The 15,034-nt window shown below is 52.9% G+C and overlaps 1 protein-coding gene across 2 annotated transcripts in view; it reads left to right on the top strand.

The window, feature by feature from the left end:
* Positions 1 to 15,034, top strand: part of SHANK3 (SH3 and multiple ankyrin repeat domains 3) — a 52,758-nt gene that overhangs the window by 11,319 nt on the left and 26,405 nt on the right. For both annotated transcript variants that reach the window (XM_066254522.1, XM_066254518.1), the window contains exons 11-17: positions 2,359 to 2,632; positions 5,629 to 5,822; positions 6,823 to 6,936; positions 13,366 to 13,441; positions 13,686 to 13,768; positions 14,380 to 14,504; positions 14,607 to 14,739. In XM_066254522.1, the coding sequence (XP_066110619.1) occupies positions 2,359 to 2,632; positions 5,629 to 5,822; positions 6,823 to 6,936; positions 13,366 to 13,441; positions 13,686 to 13,768; positions 14,380 to 14,504; positions 14,607 to 14,739 (999 nt within the window). The remainder of the gene's footprint in view (positions 1 to 2,358; positions 2,633 to 5,628; positions 5,823 to 6,822; positions 6,937 to 13,365; positions 13,442 to 13,685; positions 13,769 to 14,379; positions 14,505 to 14,606; positions 14,740 to 15,034) is intronic.

Genomic DNA, 15,034 nt, shown 5'->3' with positions numbered 1-15,034 from the left:
TTCTTTGGAGAAGTGTCTGCTCATATCCTTGGCTCAGTTTTTAATTACATATAGAATGAATTAGATAGTATTTCTGTCTCTCCTATTCTTTGGAAGAGTTTTAGAAGGATTGGTGTTGGTTCTTTAAATGTTGGTAGAATTTATCAATAATGCTATCTGATGGGTGATTTGTGATTACTGATCTTTGCTTGTTATAGGCTTGTTTAGATTTTCTATTTCTTCTTGAGTCAGTTTCAGAAATTTGGCCCTTGCGTCTAGCTTATCTAATCTGCTGGCATATAACTGTTCACAGTATTCTCTCATATTTCTTTCTAATTCTATAAAATTGGTAGTAATGCTATATATTTCATTTCTGATTTTAGTTATATGTGTCCATCTTTCCTTTTTTCTTTGTCTGTCTTGCTAAAAGTTTGTCAATTTTGTTGATATTTTCAAAGAAACAACTTTGGTTTCATGAATTCTCTGTAGTTCTATTCTGTATTTCACTTATCTCTAACTTTTATTTCTTTCCTTCTCCCAACTTTAGGTTTGGTTTGCTTCTCCTTTTCTAGTTTCTTAAGATGTGTAATTAAGATTTTGATTTGAGACCTCTGTCATTTTTTTTTTTTTGTATTTTTTTGAAGTGAGAAGTGGGGCGGAGGCAGACAGACTCCTGCATGCACTCCACCGGGATCCACCCGGCATGCCCACCAGGGGGCGATACTGTGCCCATTTGGGCCGTTGCTTTGCTGCATTTGCTGCTTTGGAGCCATTCTAGTGCCTGAGGCAGAGGCCATGGAGCCATCCTCTGCACCCAGGCCAACTTTGCTCACATGGAGCCTTGGCTGCAGGAGGGGAAGAGAGAGACAGAGAGAAAGGAGAGGGGGAGGGGTGGAGAAGCAGATGGGTGCTTCTCCTGTGTGCCCTGGCCAGGAATCGAACACGGGATTTTCACATGCTGAGCTGATGCTTCTACTGCTGAGCCAACTGGCCAGGGCTGAGACTTCTGTCTTTTTAAAATATAGATGTCTACAGCTATAAATTTACCTCTTAGAATTGCTTTGGCTGCATCTCATGTTTTGCTATGTTGTATTTTTGTTTTCTCAAAGTGTTTGCTAATTTTCTTTGTGAATTCTGTTTTGACACATTGGTTGTTTAAAATTGTGTTGTTTAATTTTCACATATTTGTGAATTTTCCAGATTGTTTTTTTCTGTACCTGATTTTAAATTTCATCCTATTGTGAGTGGAGAAGATATTTTGTATGATTTCACACTTTTAAACTTTATTGAGACTTGCTTTGGTCTATTCTGGGGAATGTTCCATGGGCATTTGAGAAAAATGTGTATTTTGCTCTTGTTTTCTGGAGTGTAGTCTCTTTCTCCCCCCCCCCCCCATATATATGTCTTTTAGATCTATTGGTTCAAGTCTTCTATGTCCTTATTGATCTTCTTTTTAAATGTTCTATCCATTATTGGAAGTGGGGTGTTGAAGTCTTACGTATTATCATAGAACTATTTCTCAAATGTGTCAATGTTTGTTTCATATTTTTGTTTGATCCATTGTTTGATAAATATATGTTAAGAATTGTTAACCCATTTATGAACTGACCCTTTTATTAATATATAATGTCCTCTGACTTTTGTAACACTTTTTACCTTTAAGTCTATTTTGTCTGATAATTAATATAGCTACTTAGCTCACTTTTGGTTGCTATTTATTTGAAATATCTTTCCTTATCCTTTTATTGTAAACTTACCTGTGTCTTTCATTCTAAGGTCATTCATTTGTAAATAGCATATAGTTGGATCAAGTTTTCTTAATATTCATCTGCTTTTTAAATAAAGCTTTATTGGGGCTCAGCCACACCCATTTGCTTCTATATTGTTTGTGGCTATTTCTGTGCTCTCATGGCAGTGCTGGGTCCTGCAACAGAGACGATGTGACTTACAAAGCCTGAAATAGTGACTCTCTGATTCTTTGCAGAACTTTGCCTGCCCCTGGTTCAGATGTTCTTGTATGGTTTTTCCAGCCATAGTTAAGTACAAGTGGTCTCATACAGCAGCAGTCTGGTGAGATCTGTCACCATATTTGCAGCCTGTTCTGTCTCTCCTGAAATGAACAGTTCCAAGAGCAGATCTGAGCACCCCCAAGATCTCATCTTCTGATAGGAGGTGCAGGCTTCTACCCCTGAAGCTACAGTTAGAGACACTTTGGAATGTGATCCCAGAAGTAGCTTCCTGTCCTGGTTTTCTTAGGACTGAGGCAGCTCCTGGGACATAGGATTTTAGTTTTAAAATATGGAAAGCCTGGGAAAGCCAGGACAAGTAGGCCACCTTATCCAGCTACCCTGAACCTCACCTATGTGCCACCTCCCTCAGTACCATTCAGGGAAACTCCCAGCTATGCAAAGCGACGGCGGCTGGCCGGCCCCAGTGGCTTGGCCTCCCCACGGCCCCTGCAGCGCTCAGCCAGTGACATCAACCTGAAGGGTGAGGTGCAGCCGGCAGCTTCTCCTGGACCCTCACTTCGAAGCCTCCCCCACCAGCTGCTACTCCAGCGGCTGCAGGAGGAAAAAGACCGGGACCGGGATGGTGACCAAGAGAACGACATCAGTGGCTCTGCAGCAGGCAGGGGCAGCCAGAGCAACCTCAGGTAGGAGGGGCAGGGCATCCCTGGCAGGGTCTGGGTGGGTTGGGTGCCGGGACGCAAGCTGGAGGAGCCAGCATGGGGAGGCAGGGAGAGGTCTATGGTGTCTAGTACCTCTGCAGTGGTGGGCTAAGGCTTGGGGTGGGGCACTCCAAGCCCTCCAGATGGGCCTCCCTGGATGAGGAAGGGAAGGAGGTGAGGTCCTCTAGCCTGGGACAGGCTCCCCCATACTGATCTCTGGTTGGGACTGGACTTGCCCTGAGGACAACAGGCAGCTGAGGGAGCACGTTGGGAGGGGAGGGTCTGGTTAGACCTGTGGTTTAGAAAGTTTCCTGCCGTGCCAGGGAGGAGGGCTGGATGGTAGGTAATAGGGGTTATGAAAGGAAGCTTCCTCTCCAGGAGGGCTTGAAACTTGAAGGTGACCCCTAGTCTTGTCCCCAAAGGGAAGTCTTCATCTTTCTCCCAATTCTTCAACCCAGGACTATGTGGTTCTACTCTTTACCTTTGACCATAAGTGATGGGACCCTGAGAACCAGGGACATGTGAGGGCCTTGGCATTCTCAGAACACAGAGCAGGAAGCCTGGCTAGAAACCCGCTGCTGCTGTTGATTGTGCAGTAGGGAGTGTGAGGGAGGCACTGGCTCCACAGACAGTCAGCTGGGGTCCAGTGCAGTCCTTGCATCTGCTGACTGTAGCCTTGGACAGGTCAGCTGACCCCTCAATGCCTGGGTTCTCTTCAGTAAGGTAGGACTAATCCCACCTAAGTCATTTCCTTCTGGAAGCCTTCCAGAACAGGAGCAGATGAGGGGTCCCTGTTGGGAGCCCCTATCCCACAGTATTGGCCAGCTGCCACTGGTTGAGGCATTTCTCCTCCCTGCACCTTGAGAGCAGCAGCCATCACTCTTGCTTTCTAGTTTTCCCAGAGCCAGTAGCATGGAAGGTTCTTGGGAGACATTGTTGAGTGAGAGTGGCACAAACAGCCCTTTTTCATGATGACAGCTGGGTTGCACTGTCTCACTTAACCTTGATCCCACATTGGGCTGTGCTCTATTAGCACCATTTTACAGATGAGGGTCCTGACGGTCACGTGGGATAAGTGACTTGTCCAAAGTCAGAGAGCTAGGACTCAGTGTATTTGGAGCCCCAGGTAGATCTAATTCCCAAACTTTTTAAGCCTGTGTTTAGCATAAGGCCTGAGGTGCAGCAGGAGCTTATAAAATCCACTTTATTTCTGCTCATGTAGCCTTGATTCGTGATGTCTCCTCTGTCTGTGTGTCTTTGCCCAGACTCCAAGGCTGTCCCTCTAACCCCAGATCATCTCAATTGTCCCCAAAGCTTGTGGATGTCCCATGGCTTTTTCTAAGAGTGGAATGGTCCAGTGGCTGAAAGATCAAACTTTAGGATGTTTCAATTTTGCAGAGGATCACTCCCGTGCTGGAGCTATGTGGATGCCCTGCTTTCATTTATTTTTTGTATATTCATTCACCTTTCAGCAAACACAAAACAAAGACCTGCTATGTGCAGGGCTCCAGCTCACTGCTCCGTGGGGACGGCAGATTGATTATAAGTATTATTTTTCTACAAACATTTAGTTGATGCCTAGGATGCCGGAAGTGGTGGGAGCTAATAGCTGGAGGTCCTGAAAGTCTCAGAAGGACATTGACAGCTGGGTGCAAGGCTTAGAATCAGTTAGGTGGGTAGGAATCCAGGAAAGGGGGCCGTCCTGTAAGTGTCCAGGCAGGGGCTGAGGAGGTTTGGTGCATCTGGAGGGAGAGGGTCTCTGGAGGAGAGATCACCTTTGGTCCAAGGAGAGATTGCCTTTGGTCCAAGGAAAGTGGCATTTGAGCTGAGATAGGGGAGGTGGCGGTCTCCCCTAGCGCCCCCTGTTGGTAGAGCCTGGCATGGAGCTCTTACCCCCAGAAATGTGGTTCCAGAATTCCCACCAGCATCACAGAGCATGGCAGAGAAAAGTGAGTTTGTGGCTGAGAGACAGCAGCCACTGGCTGGAATAGCGTGATTAGAATAGTTGTGTTGGGAACGCTATCATGAACAACCCAGAGGAGGGAAAGGAAGGTACCCAAGCGTGTGACTGGATTCTAGTTAATTCTCAGTCCCAGAGAGATTCACTAGTTGTTGAGAATGTGGACCTGGTATACATAGGTACTAGGGAGCAGTGCAGGCTTTTGAGGAGGACGAAGGTGGAGGACCGAGGCCTCAGGCTTGGTGTCCAGGTGGGGACAGCAGTCCAGGTTAGCTGGTCAGCACGAGTGTGCATGGGCCTCAGGGGCAGGTGTTCAAGGAGAGGACATAGGTCTGGAGGAGGATTCAGGCGCCCAACACATGACAGCGGTCAGGATGTGAAGAGGCCAAGGCCAGAGCAGGGGACGGTAGTTGGGTGGGCGGACCTGCTGGGGGAACTCCTTCTGGCCAGGAGGTAACCTTCGCTATGGCTTTTCCTCCGAAGCGCACCAATGCCCTCCTCAGTTCCCACCTGGCCGCTCCGACCCTGTCCCGCCTCCCCCTCCCCCGCCCTCCTCTGCCCGACCCCCCTGCTCTCTCGGTGCACCGCAGTCCCCTCGCCCCGTGGCCTCTCCCCCCGTGGGGGCGCGCGAGGGGCCACGGAGGAGAGCGGGGGAGGGCCGGCCCGCCGCCGCCCGCAGAGGGAGGAGCCGGGCCGCGGAGAAGGCGGGGCGCGCGGGGAGCCGCGGCATGGAGCGAGCCTGGCGCGCCCGGGAGCGCAGCCCCGCGGCCCCGGAGCCCTGAGCGGGCGCGGCTCGTGCGCTGGCGGGAGCGGGCCGGGCGCGGCGGCGCGGCCCATGGAGCGGCCCCGGGCCGGGCCCCCGGCGGGCGGGCGGGCGGCGGGCTGGCGGCGGGCGCTGCGGCGGCGGCTGCGGTGAGGCCGGCGGCGGGGCCGGGCCGAGCGCCATGGAGGCCCCGGGCGCCGGCTTCGCGTGCCCGCTGCCCCCCGGCATCGCGTCCGTCACCTACGTGTTCGTCTACAGCCCCAGCGGGCCCGGCGGCCCCGGCCCCGCGCCCGGCCCCGGCCCAGCGGCCCCCGCGCCCCCCGCGCCGCCGCCCCGGGGCCCGAAGCGGAAACTTTACAGCGCCGTCCCCGGCCGCAAGTTCATCGCGGTGAAGGCGCACATCCCGCAGGGCGAGGGCGAGATCCCGCTTCACCGCGGCGAGGCCGTGAAGGGTGAGGGTCGTGGGGGGCGGGGTCGGGGGGCGCCCGGCCGGTGCTCTGCGATCGCGGAGGGGCTGATGCCATTTTGGGGTCCCCCTGGGAACTTGAGCCAGGGTGGTCATTATGGGATGCATCTGCCGCTGGGGATTCCTCCGTGTCAGGGAGGGTGTCTGTGTTTATGGGGTTTCTGCCTATCTTCTATCGTTTTGTGTTCCCTGTGTCACCACAGAGGCTTCTCTGTCAGGGGGGTGTTTCTGTGTCATGGGAGATGGTGTCATTGGGGTTCTGTGTGTTTGAAGGACCCTATCCCGTTATAGAGTTCCATATGTTGTGGGGTTCCTACACCCCTTCTGGGACTTTTTCATTGGAAATTCTTGTGCTCTGTGGAGACCCTGTGCCATTGTGGGCGATGTCAGTGGCAATATGTGGGTGTCTGTATAAGGAGGGTTCCTGTTACTGGGGCTTCCTCTGTTCTTGGGGACCCTGTGCCATGACAAGGTCCTCTCAGTCTGGGCTTCTCTGCTTTCATCGGGGCCCTATCTTCATGCTGTCTTGTTTTCATGGGAGCCTGTGGAAGAACAGTTGTGAGGGTCAGACCTCCTTGGTCCATCTGTGGCCTAATCCCCAGACCACAGCACAGTGGCCCCTGGGACAGACAACAGCAAGGGTGGGATGAGTTTCAGAGGCAGGAGAAGGGTCACCTGGGAGAGCTGGAGCAGGATGGTGGCCCCTGCCTCTGCCTCCTGCCCGCCTCGAGTGTGTCCATCTGTGTGTCTCTCTGTCCCACACATGCCCATCCTGTGCTGTGCCCATCTGTTCATTCCTCTTCCATGTGGATCCCGAAATCTTTCCAGGGAAAAAGCCAGGAGGATGAAGGAAGGGAAGGGAAGAGGGTGACGGGTGGGTGGGCAGAACCTGAGCCTGAATTAGTGGTGAGGGGCGATGGTGGGAAGGGGCATTCCTGCTGCCCTACTCTGCCCTGACACAGTCTTTCTGTCTTCTCTCCCCTCAGTGCTCAGCATTGGGGAGGGCGGTTTCTGGGAGGGGACCGTGAAAGGCCGCACGGGCTGGTTCCCAGCCGACTGCGTGGAGGAGGTGCAGATGAGACAGTATGACACACGGCATGGTGAGTGACCCCCACATTCCCTGGGCTGCTCCCTAGCTCACCTTTAGACTTGCGTGGAGCTGAATACATGTGGATATTCAGAGAAAGGATGAGGGTAAAGTCAAACACACATTCAAAGTGGATGCAAACTTGTGTGCATGACAGACATACAGCATGCACACACCCTACAAGGACTAACAGATGCTTCACAGCAGCAGAGACACGTGTGATGTGCCCACAGGACATGCAGGTATGAATGTGCATCTGTGTGGATCCCACATATGCTTCCTACTGACTATACACCCCCCAGCACATGGTCCTCACAGAGATACTGGGTGCTTGGAGTGCATGATTCCTGCATGGCTAGCAGACAAGTAATGAGGTCAGTATGAGGAAAGAGATGTCTTTCCAAAGCGGACAGATTGTCCAGGTGGGCAGTGCAGGAAGGCCTGGATCCGCCAAGAGGAAATGAGGCCAGTTGGGTCTGGAGGGGCCGTTGTGGGCGCATCGGGATCGTGATGGTCTGAGGGCAGCAGGTGGGGATGGCCTTGGCTTCCAGGAAGGACCCCTCTGGGTGTTGGGACCCGAGGTGGTCCTGCCAGTGGGAAGGAGTGGCTGGTCCTTTTGAGGTCTCAGGCCAGAGCTGACTACACGTCTGGGAGATGAGTCTCCCAGAGCCACGAGTGTTATTTCTGGCCTGGTGAGCTGGTGGGACGAGGGAGTCCTCTCCTGAGTGGTGGCTAGTGGACCAGTGCTATCTCTGGAACAAGGGTTCAGGGCCCCTTCTGCTGTACAGGGCTTGGGCCCAAGGTTGCTGTGCCCTCTTCACCTGGGTTGAGAGTTTCCTGTGTGGCCCGGACCTCTGCCCCATGTGACATGTGGCCAGTGACCAGGTCCTGAGCAGGTGCCTTTATCTGTTTGCTTGGCTGTTCCCTGCCTCGTCCTGATGGCTCTCTAGGTGGTGACTGGGAGTGTGGCAGGAACATAGTCCCCTGTTGTGGGCCTATGGAAGGTTGGTGGGGAATGATTTCAGAGTTTTGGGCCTTGGTGCCAACCTGAAGGAGGAGGGGAGAGGGAGGAAGGACCTCCAGACCTGGTGAGTTGGGAGTGGTTCTGTGCTTCCCTCATGGGGGGCGTGCAGTGAAAGTTCTGGTTTGAGAACTGTGTGGCTCCGGGACAGTTGAACCTAAATCTGAGGCTGGGGAGGGTGGCAGGGAGGTCTGGACTGGAGTCAGAATTTGAGAATAGCATATGTTGATGAGGTGTTTGATGTGTGTTGGGCCCTGTTGTGGGAGCTGGGATCACAGAGGCTGGCTCTGTGCCTGGAGAAGAACAGGCAGCACAGTGGTTATAACAGATGCGTTTGTGTACGGCTGTGACGCAGGCGTGAACACAGGATACTCCCTGGTTGGCCCGAAGTGTCAGAGGGGGCTTCAAAGCAGAGGCGTTTGAGCTGAACCCTGATGGATGACCAGGAGTCATCTAGGTGGTCAGCTGATGGTGGCGGGGGGCAGAGTCTTTGTACAGAGTGATGTGGCATTCCAACTGCATGTGCTGGCACCTGGCGTGCTCTGAGCAGTGTCCCGGTACCTGGTATGGTTTTAAGTATTTCATATATAGGAATCGACTCACTCTTCCTAGCTGGTCTAGAAGGAGGACAGTGGATATTGGTCCATTTTTAGGAGGGCTGGTTCAACTGCCCAAGGGGCAGAGTCTTGTTTGTGATGTAGGCAGTGGCTGCAAGGTCTGGGCTGTGGCTGACACAGTTCACAGGCCCTGGATGAGTGAAACTCGTGTGTGCAGTCAGGGGCGGCATAGCTGGAGTGGGTGTGTAAGGCCCATCACATGGCTGTGAATCCAGGGGGAAGACAGTGGGACAGGAGGAGACGGGAGTGCTGTCTTGAGTGTACAGATTGTTCAGGGTTAGAGTGAGGGCCAGGCAGGGCAGATGGAGGTGGAGGCCAGGGGGTGGGTACAGGTGGACTGAAGTCTTGGAGAAGGGAGAGAGTGCAGAGTACAGTGATACTGGACTTCCAGATCTCTGGGCAATTGCAGGACTGTTAGACAAGGTTGGCTTTGGGGTTTGTCACCTGAAGGAATGTCAGAAGGTACCTGGGTAGACAGAAGTGTGTCATGGGTAGGTAGAGGGAGAGAGGCCTGTGGAGTCTGCCTGCTGGGAGGGGTGGGAGTAACCTCTGTCCTCAGTGCAGGCCTGGCCTGCCAGCTACTCTGAGCAGAGTCTGATCTTGGACCCAGGGGCTGGGTGGTGCCAGCGACCGGGGGGCAGCCTAGGAATGATAACCTGCTTCCAACAGGCCCAGATCCAAAGAAAAATCTATTTCTGAGACTGGAGTGGGGACAGAGAGGGAGTTAGGGCCAAGGAGGGAGCACTGCCAGCACATGCAGGCCAGACTGATGCCCGGGGTTAGCAGAGAGGGTGCCTCCCATAGCCCGTCTGGAGTGTGATGGGTGAAAGGAGCCGTTGCAGCAGAGAAAGCTAAGGGGTGAGGGAAACGATGAGGTGAAGCCCTGTGTGTTCCAGAGCCTGGTTCGTAGGACACCTGGACAGCTGTGGCTCTGGCAGCCGTCCTCCCCCTTCCCCACTGCCCCTTCCCTCTCTCCATCCTTCCCTCCCTTTCTTTCCAGTATTGGGAGACTGGGGGGGGGAGGGGTGTGTGTGTGTGTCATGCTGTGCGTTTTCACTTCAGCTGGATTTATGTGTCTGATTAATGAAACTGGAAAATGAATTTATGTTATGTAATAAATACAGTTTGTTTAGTTGACAAAATCTAAAAATGGGAGGCTAGTGAACTGCGGAGTTTGTGGTCCTTTTTGCAGGCAGGCGTTGTGAACGTGTCTACAGTTGGGTCAACGTGAGAAGGGTGTGGTGGAGGCAAGGAGGGGTCTGGTGTCTGACCTGAGTAGTGATGAGGTCTGGCCTGCTCGGCCATGGGATGGTAGGATGGTGAGTGCAAGGGTGTCACAGAGGGTCTTGGTCATGATGGCACCATGTGGCTAGAGGAGAGAAGGGAATAGATCAGAGCTTGAGAGTGTGCCAGGGTGATAAAATTACAGGCCATCAGAATCTAAGGGACCCTCCAAGGTGAATTTTCCTATTCCATAAGGGGAGGCTCAAAGGAGACCATGAACTTCCTGAGAGTCACACAAGGTAGTGGCAGGATCTTGAAATCCAGATCAGTTCTTTTCCTGACATCTGTGTCCGCTGGTATTACAAGGAGCATCTTCTTCTTCCCATCCAGCCTCTGCTTTGTCTACTTTGATATCCATTTATCCTTGACTCACCTACCCAGTCTGCTATTACCTACTCATCCATCAACCCATCCAGACAACTCAACCCCTCTTTCCTTTTATCCATCCACTCACCCACACATCCTCTCATCCATTGATCCATTTGTCCTTCTGTCCATCTATCCTTCCCTCTCTCCCTCTGTCTGTTGATCCATCCATCCATCCTTCCCTCCCTCTCTCCATCCATCATCCATCCATCCATCCATCCATCCATTCCTCCATCCTTCCATCCATTTATCCATCTATCCAGCCATCCACCCCCCTCCATCCATCCACTCCCATCCATCCATATACCCACCCATCCACCTAGCCATCTATTAGTCCATCTGTACCTCTATCCATTTGTCCATCCCTCCATCCATCTGCCCATCCATGCATTCATTTCTTTTTCTATCCTTTTATCTGTCTGTCTATCCATCTGTTATTCATCTGTCATTCATCTGTCCATCTATCCATCCATCAATCCCTCCATCCTTCCATTCATTTATGCACCCCCTATCCATCCATCTATCCATCTATCCACTCCATCCACCCACCCATCCACCCATCCATCCGTCCATCTGTATATCCATCCATCTGCCCATCCATCCATTCATTTCTTCCATCCTTCTATCTGTCTGTCCATCCATCTGTTATTCATCTGTCCATCCATCCATCTATCTATCCATCTTTTCACCCACCCACCAATCTAGTTATCTCCTCTCCATCAAACCACTTGGTCCACCTATCCATTTGTTTCCATATCTACCACTGTCCATGGGTGGATGCCTTCATCTACCCATCCTGCTTTTTGTCCCTCCCTCCATCTATCTTGTTCTGTTCATTCTTTCCTTCATCCATCATATATTTATTTATTCATCCATCCATCTATCCAGCCAGCCATCCACCCACCCAGCCAGCCAGTTGTCTGGCCATCTATCTTTCTAACTAGCATTTGCAGTGCCCTGTATGTGCCAGGTGCTATGCTAGGTGCTAAGATCACAGAAATAAGTGAGATGTGGTTCTTACCCACAGGGAGCTCACAATTAGTGAGAGAGACAGGTCATCAAAAATCATAGGTTCTCACCTGATCTCATTTCCTACCTCTCTCTCTCACTCCTGCTCCAGTGGCACAGACTGCTCCCTGTCCCTTGAACACCCAGGCCGATGCCTGCCATGCGGGCTTTGCCTTGCGTGCTCACCCCCGGGAAGTCCTTTACCAATGTCATCCATGGCAGCTGCCTCATGGCCTGTGCCTTTGCTCAACTCTTTCTTTCTGGGAGGCTTCCACATGACCAGCCTAGAATTGTGAACTTTCTCTGTACCACTGTACTGCTTCCTCATAGCATTCATCAGCATTTGATATATTATGTATGTACTTAATCCTCTCTCTCTTCCAATATATTGTAAACTCTATAGGATAGGATAGGGGCTTTGTTCAGTTCTCTGCTGTATTTTCAGTGCCTAAAACAAACAGTGGTACATGGTAGGAGTGTCATAATACTTGTTGAATGAAGAAAGTAATCTTGAGAAATGCTAAAATGATAGAGAATGAGGGCAGAATTAAGGATTGAAATGCAAGTGGTGGTGGAACCATCTTGGGGAAACCACCTTGGAGACAGAGGTGCTGGGAGAATCTGGTTCACGGGCAGCTGCAGAAGTGAGCCTGGGGCAGGAGGGTCATGCTGGTGGCGTGCATCAGACAGAACCTGCCTGCTTATAGGAAATGAGGGAAGCCAAGGGTGGGGCAGCAGGCAGACAGCTGGCTAGCTCTGCAGTGGCTGCTAGGGACTTTGAGTTAGAGCAGGGGTCGGGAATCTTTTTGGCTGAAAGAGCCATGAATGCCACATATTTTAAAATGTAATTCCCTGAGAGCCATGTAACAAACCATATATGGTAAGCATTATCTGATAAAAATTTGGTGTTGTCCCGGAGGACAGCTGTGATTGGCTCCAGCCACCTGCAACCATGAGCGGTAGGAAATGAATGGATTGTAATACATGAGAATGTTTTATATATATATATATTTATTTTTTTTTGGTATTTTTCTGAAGCTGGAAATGGGGAGACAGTCAGACAGACTCCCGCATGCACCCGACCGGGATCTACCTGGCACGCCCACCAGGGGTGACGCTCTGCCCACCAGGGGGCGATGCTCTGCCCCTCTGGGGTGTCGCTCTGCCGCGACCAGAGCCACTCTAGCGCCTGGGGCAGAGGCCAAGGAGCCATCCCCAGCGCCCGGGCCATCTTTGCTCCAATGGAGCCTTGGCTGCGGGAGGGGAAGAGAGAGACAGAGAGGAAGGAGGGGGGGTGGAGAAGCAAATGGGCGCTTCTCCTATGTGCCCTGGCCAGGAATTGAACCCGGGTCCCCCGCACGCCAGGCCGATGCTTTACCACTGAGCCAACCGGCCAGGGCCATGTTTTATATTTTTAACATTATTATTTTTATTAAAGATTTGTCTGCGAGGCAGATGTAGCCATCAAAAGAGCCACATCTGGCTCGTGAGCCATAGGTTCCCAACCCCTGAGTTAGAGTATAGATGGGACAAAGCTCTGTGTGATGCAGTGACATCAGGGAAGGGGACTCAGCCCCTCACACTAGGATTCCCTGTGCACTCAGAGGCAAGACCTGGAGCAAGGGACCCTGTGATGTTGAGCATCAGTGGGCTGTGTGCAGGGTTGTGAAGACACAGTGCCACTTCCATGGCAGTGCACGTGGGCATGTAGCATGACACGGGCACATGACTGGTCACGTACAGGCAGACATGCACATGCATAAGCACATGTGTGAGCACAGCACTTACATGTGTCAGTGGGCCACACACGCATGCCTCATACATGCACATCTTTTCTGGTAGCTCTGGGGCTCTGGCTCTCTAAGGATGATGCTAGCCTTGTCGGGTCTGCTGTGTGCATCATGGAGAGATGACCCACAGCTCCTGCCCTGTTCTGGACCCTGACACCAGAAGCCAGAATTTCCCCCACATGGTTCCCTCAGCCCTCTGACCTCAGGACCCAGGATTTGCTCTCCCCCATTTCCATGTGCCAAAACCAGGGCAGAGGTGTGTGTATGGGCAGAGGAGGGTGACCACTATGGTTGAAGGGCAAGTTCAGGCCACTTGGAGGACATGGCCCTTCATCAACAACTGAAACTCCCCGCAGAAACCCGAGAGGACCGGACAAAGCGCCTTTTCCGTCACTACACAGTGGGCTCCTATGACAGCCTCACCTCACACAGGTATGGCAGGGGTAGGTGGCAGGTGGGCACGCATGGAGATGGGACATCAGATGTGGACGGAGGCTGATAGTTGGTCAAGGAGGCTTGGGAGGGAGAGCTGGTGCCCATTCCTCCTCCCGGGTCAGTCCAAGGACAACTCTGGGTGGGTCATGTCTGAGGGATCCTTTCTGAGGCATACGTTCGGACTGGTCAGCTGTGCTCTCCAACAGACTTCTGACCCTTTCCTGCTTTCTTCCTTTATCAGTGATTATGTCATTGATGACAAGGTGGCCGTCTTGCAGAAACGGGATCACGAGGGCTTTGGTTTTGTGCTTCGGGGGGCCAAAGGTAATGCAGGGTGGGGGCGGCGTGAGTGTGTCTGAGGCGGGCAGCAGGCTGGCAGGGGCTGCAAGCTGTTCATGGCATCTTCTGTCTTACCTCTGTTCCACCCCTCTGCTCTTCTCCCTGCCTCGCCCTGTCTCCTGTTCCACCCCTGCCTGGCCCTGTCCCCTGCCCCCTGTGTCACTTCATCCGCTACCCTGGCCCTGTCCCCTGCCTTGTCTGCTGCGTTGCCCTTGCTGCTCTCTTTCTGGCTCCACCCCTCCTTGTCCCTCTGCTGTGACTATATTCTCAGTTGGGAATGTTTCAATACAGAAGGCAATGACTCCTTCTCCTGGAAATCTAGGGTCTTCTCTACTGTAGTGTGTCTAACCAAGTGGGGGGCCTCTCTGGGTGGTGAGTGGGAAGTTTCTCAGAGGAATGTGTCCTGGATTCCTGAGCTGGCTTTTCTTGCCCTGGGCAGCCTCTAGCTGCTGCCCCAGCCTCAGCCCCAGGTCACTCTGTCCTGGTTGTCATCTGCTCAGCATGTTGAACCACTCTTGGGTGGTTGCTGCGTGGCAGCTGCCTCTACCCGGACACGCTGGTGAAGCACCTTCCTAATGTCCCGCCCACCCCTGCAGCAGAGACCCCCATCGAGGAGTTCACTCCCACACCAGCCTTCCCCGCGCTTCAGTACCTGGAGTCCGTGGATGTGGAGGGCGTGGCCTGGAGGGCTGGGCTGCGCACAGGAGACTTCCTCATCGAGGTGAGGCTCATCCTTACCTGTGTAGCTAGGTGGGGTACTGACCTCTGAGCCCTAAAGAGGACACACCTGGACCGTCCTCACCCACTTGCCTGTCTGTCCCAGGTGAATGGGGTGAATGTGGTGAAGGTTGGACACAAGCAGGTGGTGGCTCTGATCCGCCAAGGCGGAAACCGTCTGGTCATGAAGGTTGTGTCAGTGACAAGGAAGCCGGAAGAAGATGGCGCTCGGCGCAGAGGTGAGGGGTCAGGCTTCAGACATCAGCCCAGACTCTCCCCTCTGGCTCCTGACCTTAGACCTTTGATTTTAGGCCCATGTTCCTTTGCCCACCCCCTGACCCCAGACTGCTGATATCAGATGTCTGACTGAGCCTAGGTGAACTGTGCCCATTCATGGCCTCAGTCCCTTCCTAGTCCCTGATGTTAGACTGCCACCCTGGCCTCCAGCCTCTGACCCCTGACCCCAGGTTGCCCCTCCTCAGATCCCCGTCCCCTGCTTCCTGGCATCCCCCCAGCCCCTGGTGTGGAAGAGCC

The sequence above is a fragment of the Saccopteryx bilineata genome, chromosome 1 (genome assembly GCF_036850765.1).
Source record: "Saccopteryx bilineata isolate mSacBil1 chromosome 1, mSacBil1_pri_phased_curated, whole genome shotgun sequence".
In the NCBI taxonomy this organism is placed as follows: domain Eukaryota; kingdom Metazoa; phylum Chordata; class Mammalia; order Chiroptera; family Emballonuridae; genus Saccopteryx; species Saccopteryx bilineata.
The sequence above is the reverse complement of the archived record's forward strand: the minus strand, read 5'-3'. Positions and strand labels throughout refer to the sequence as shown.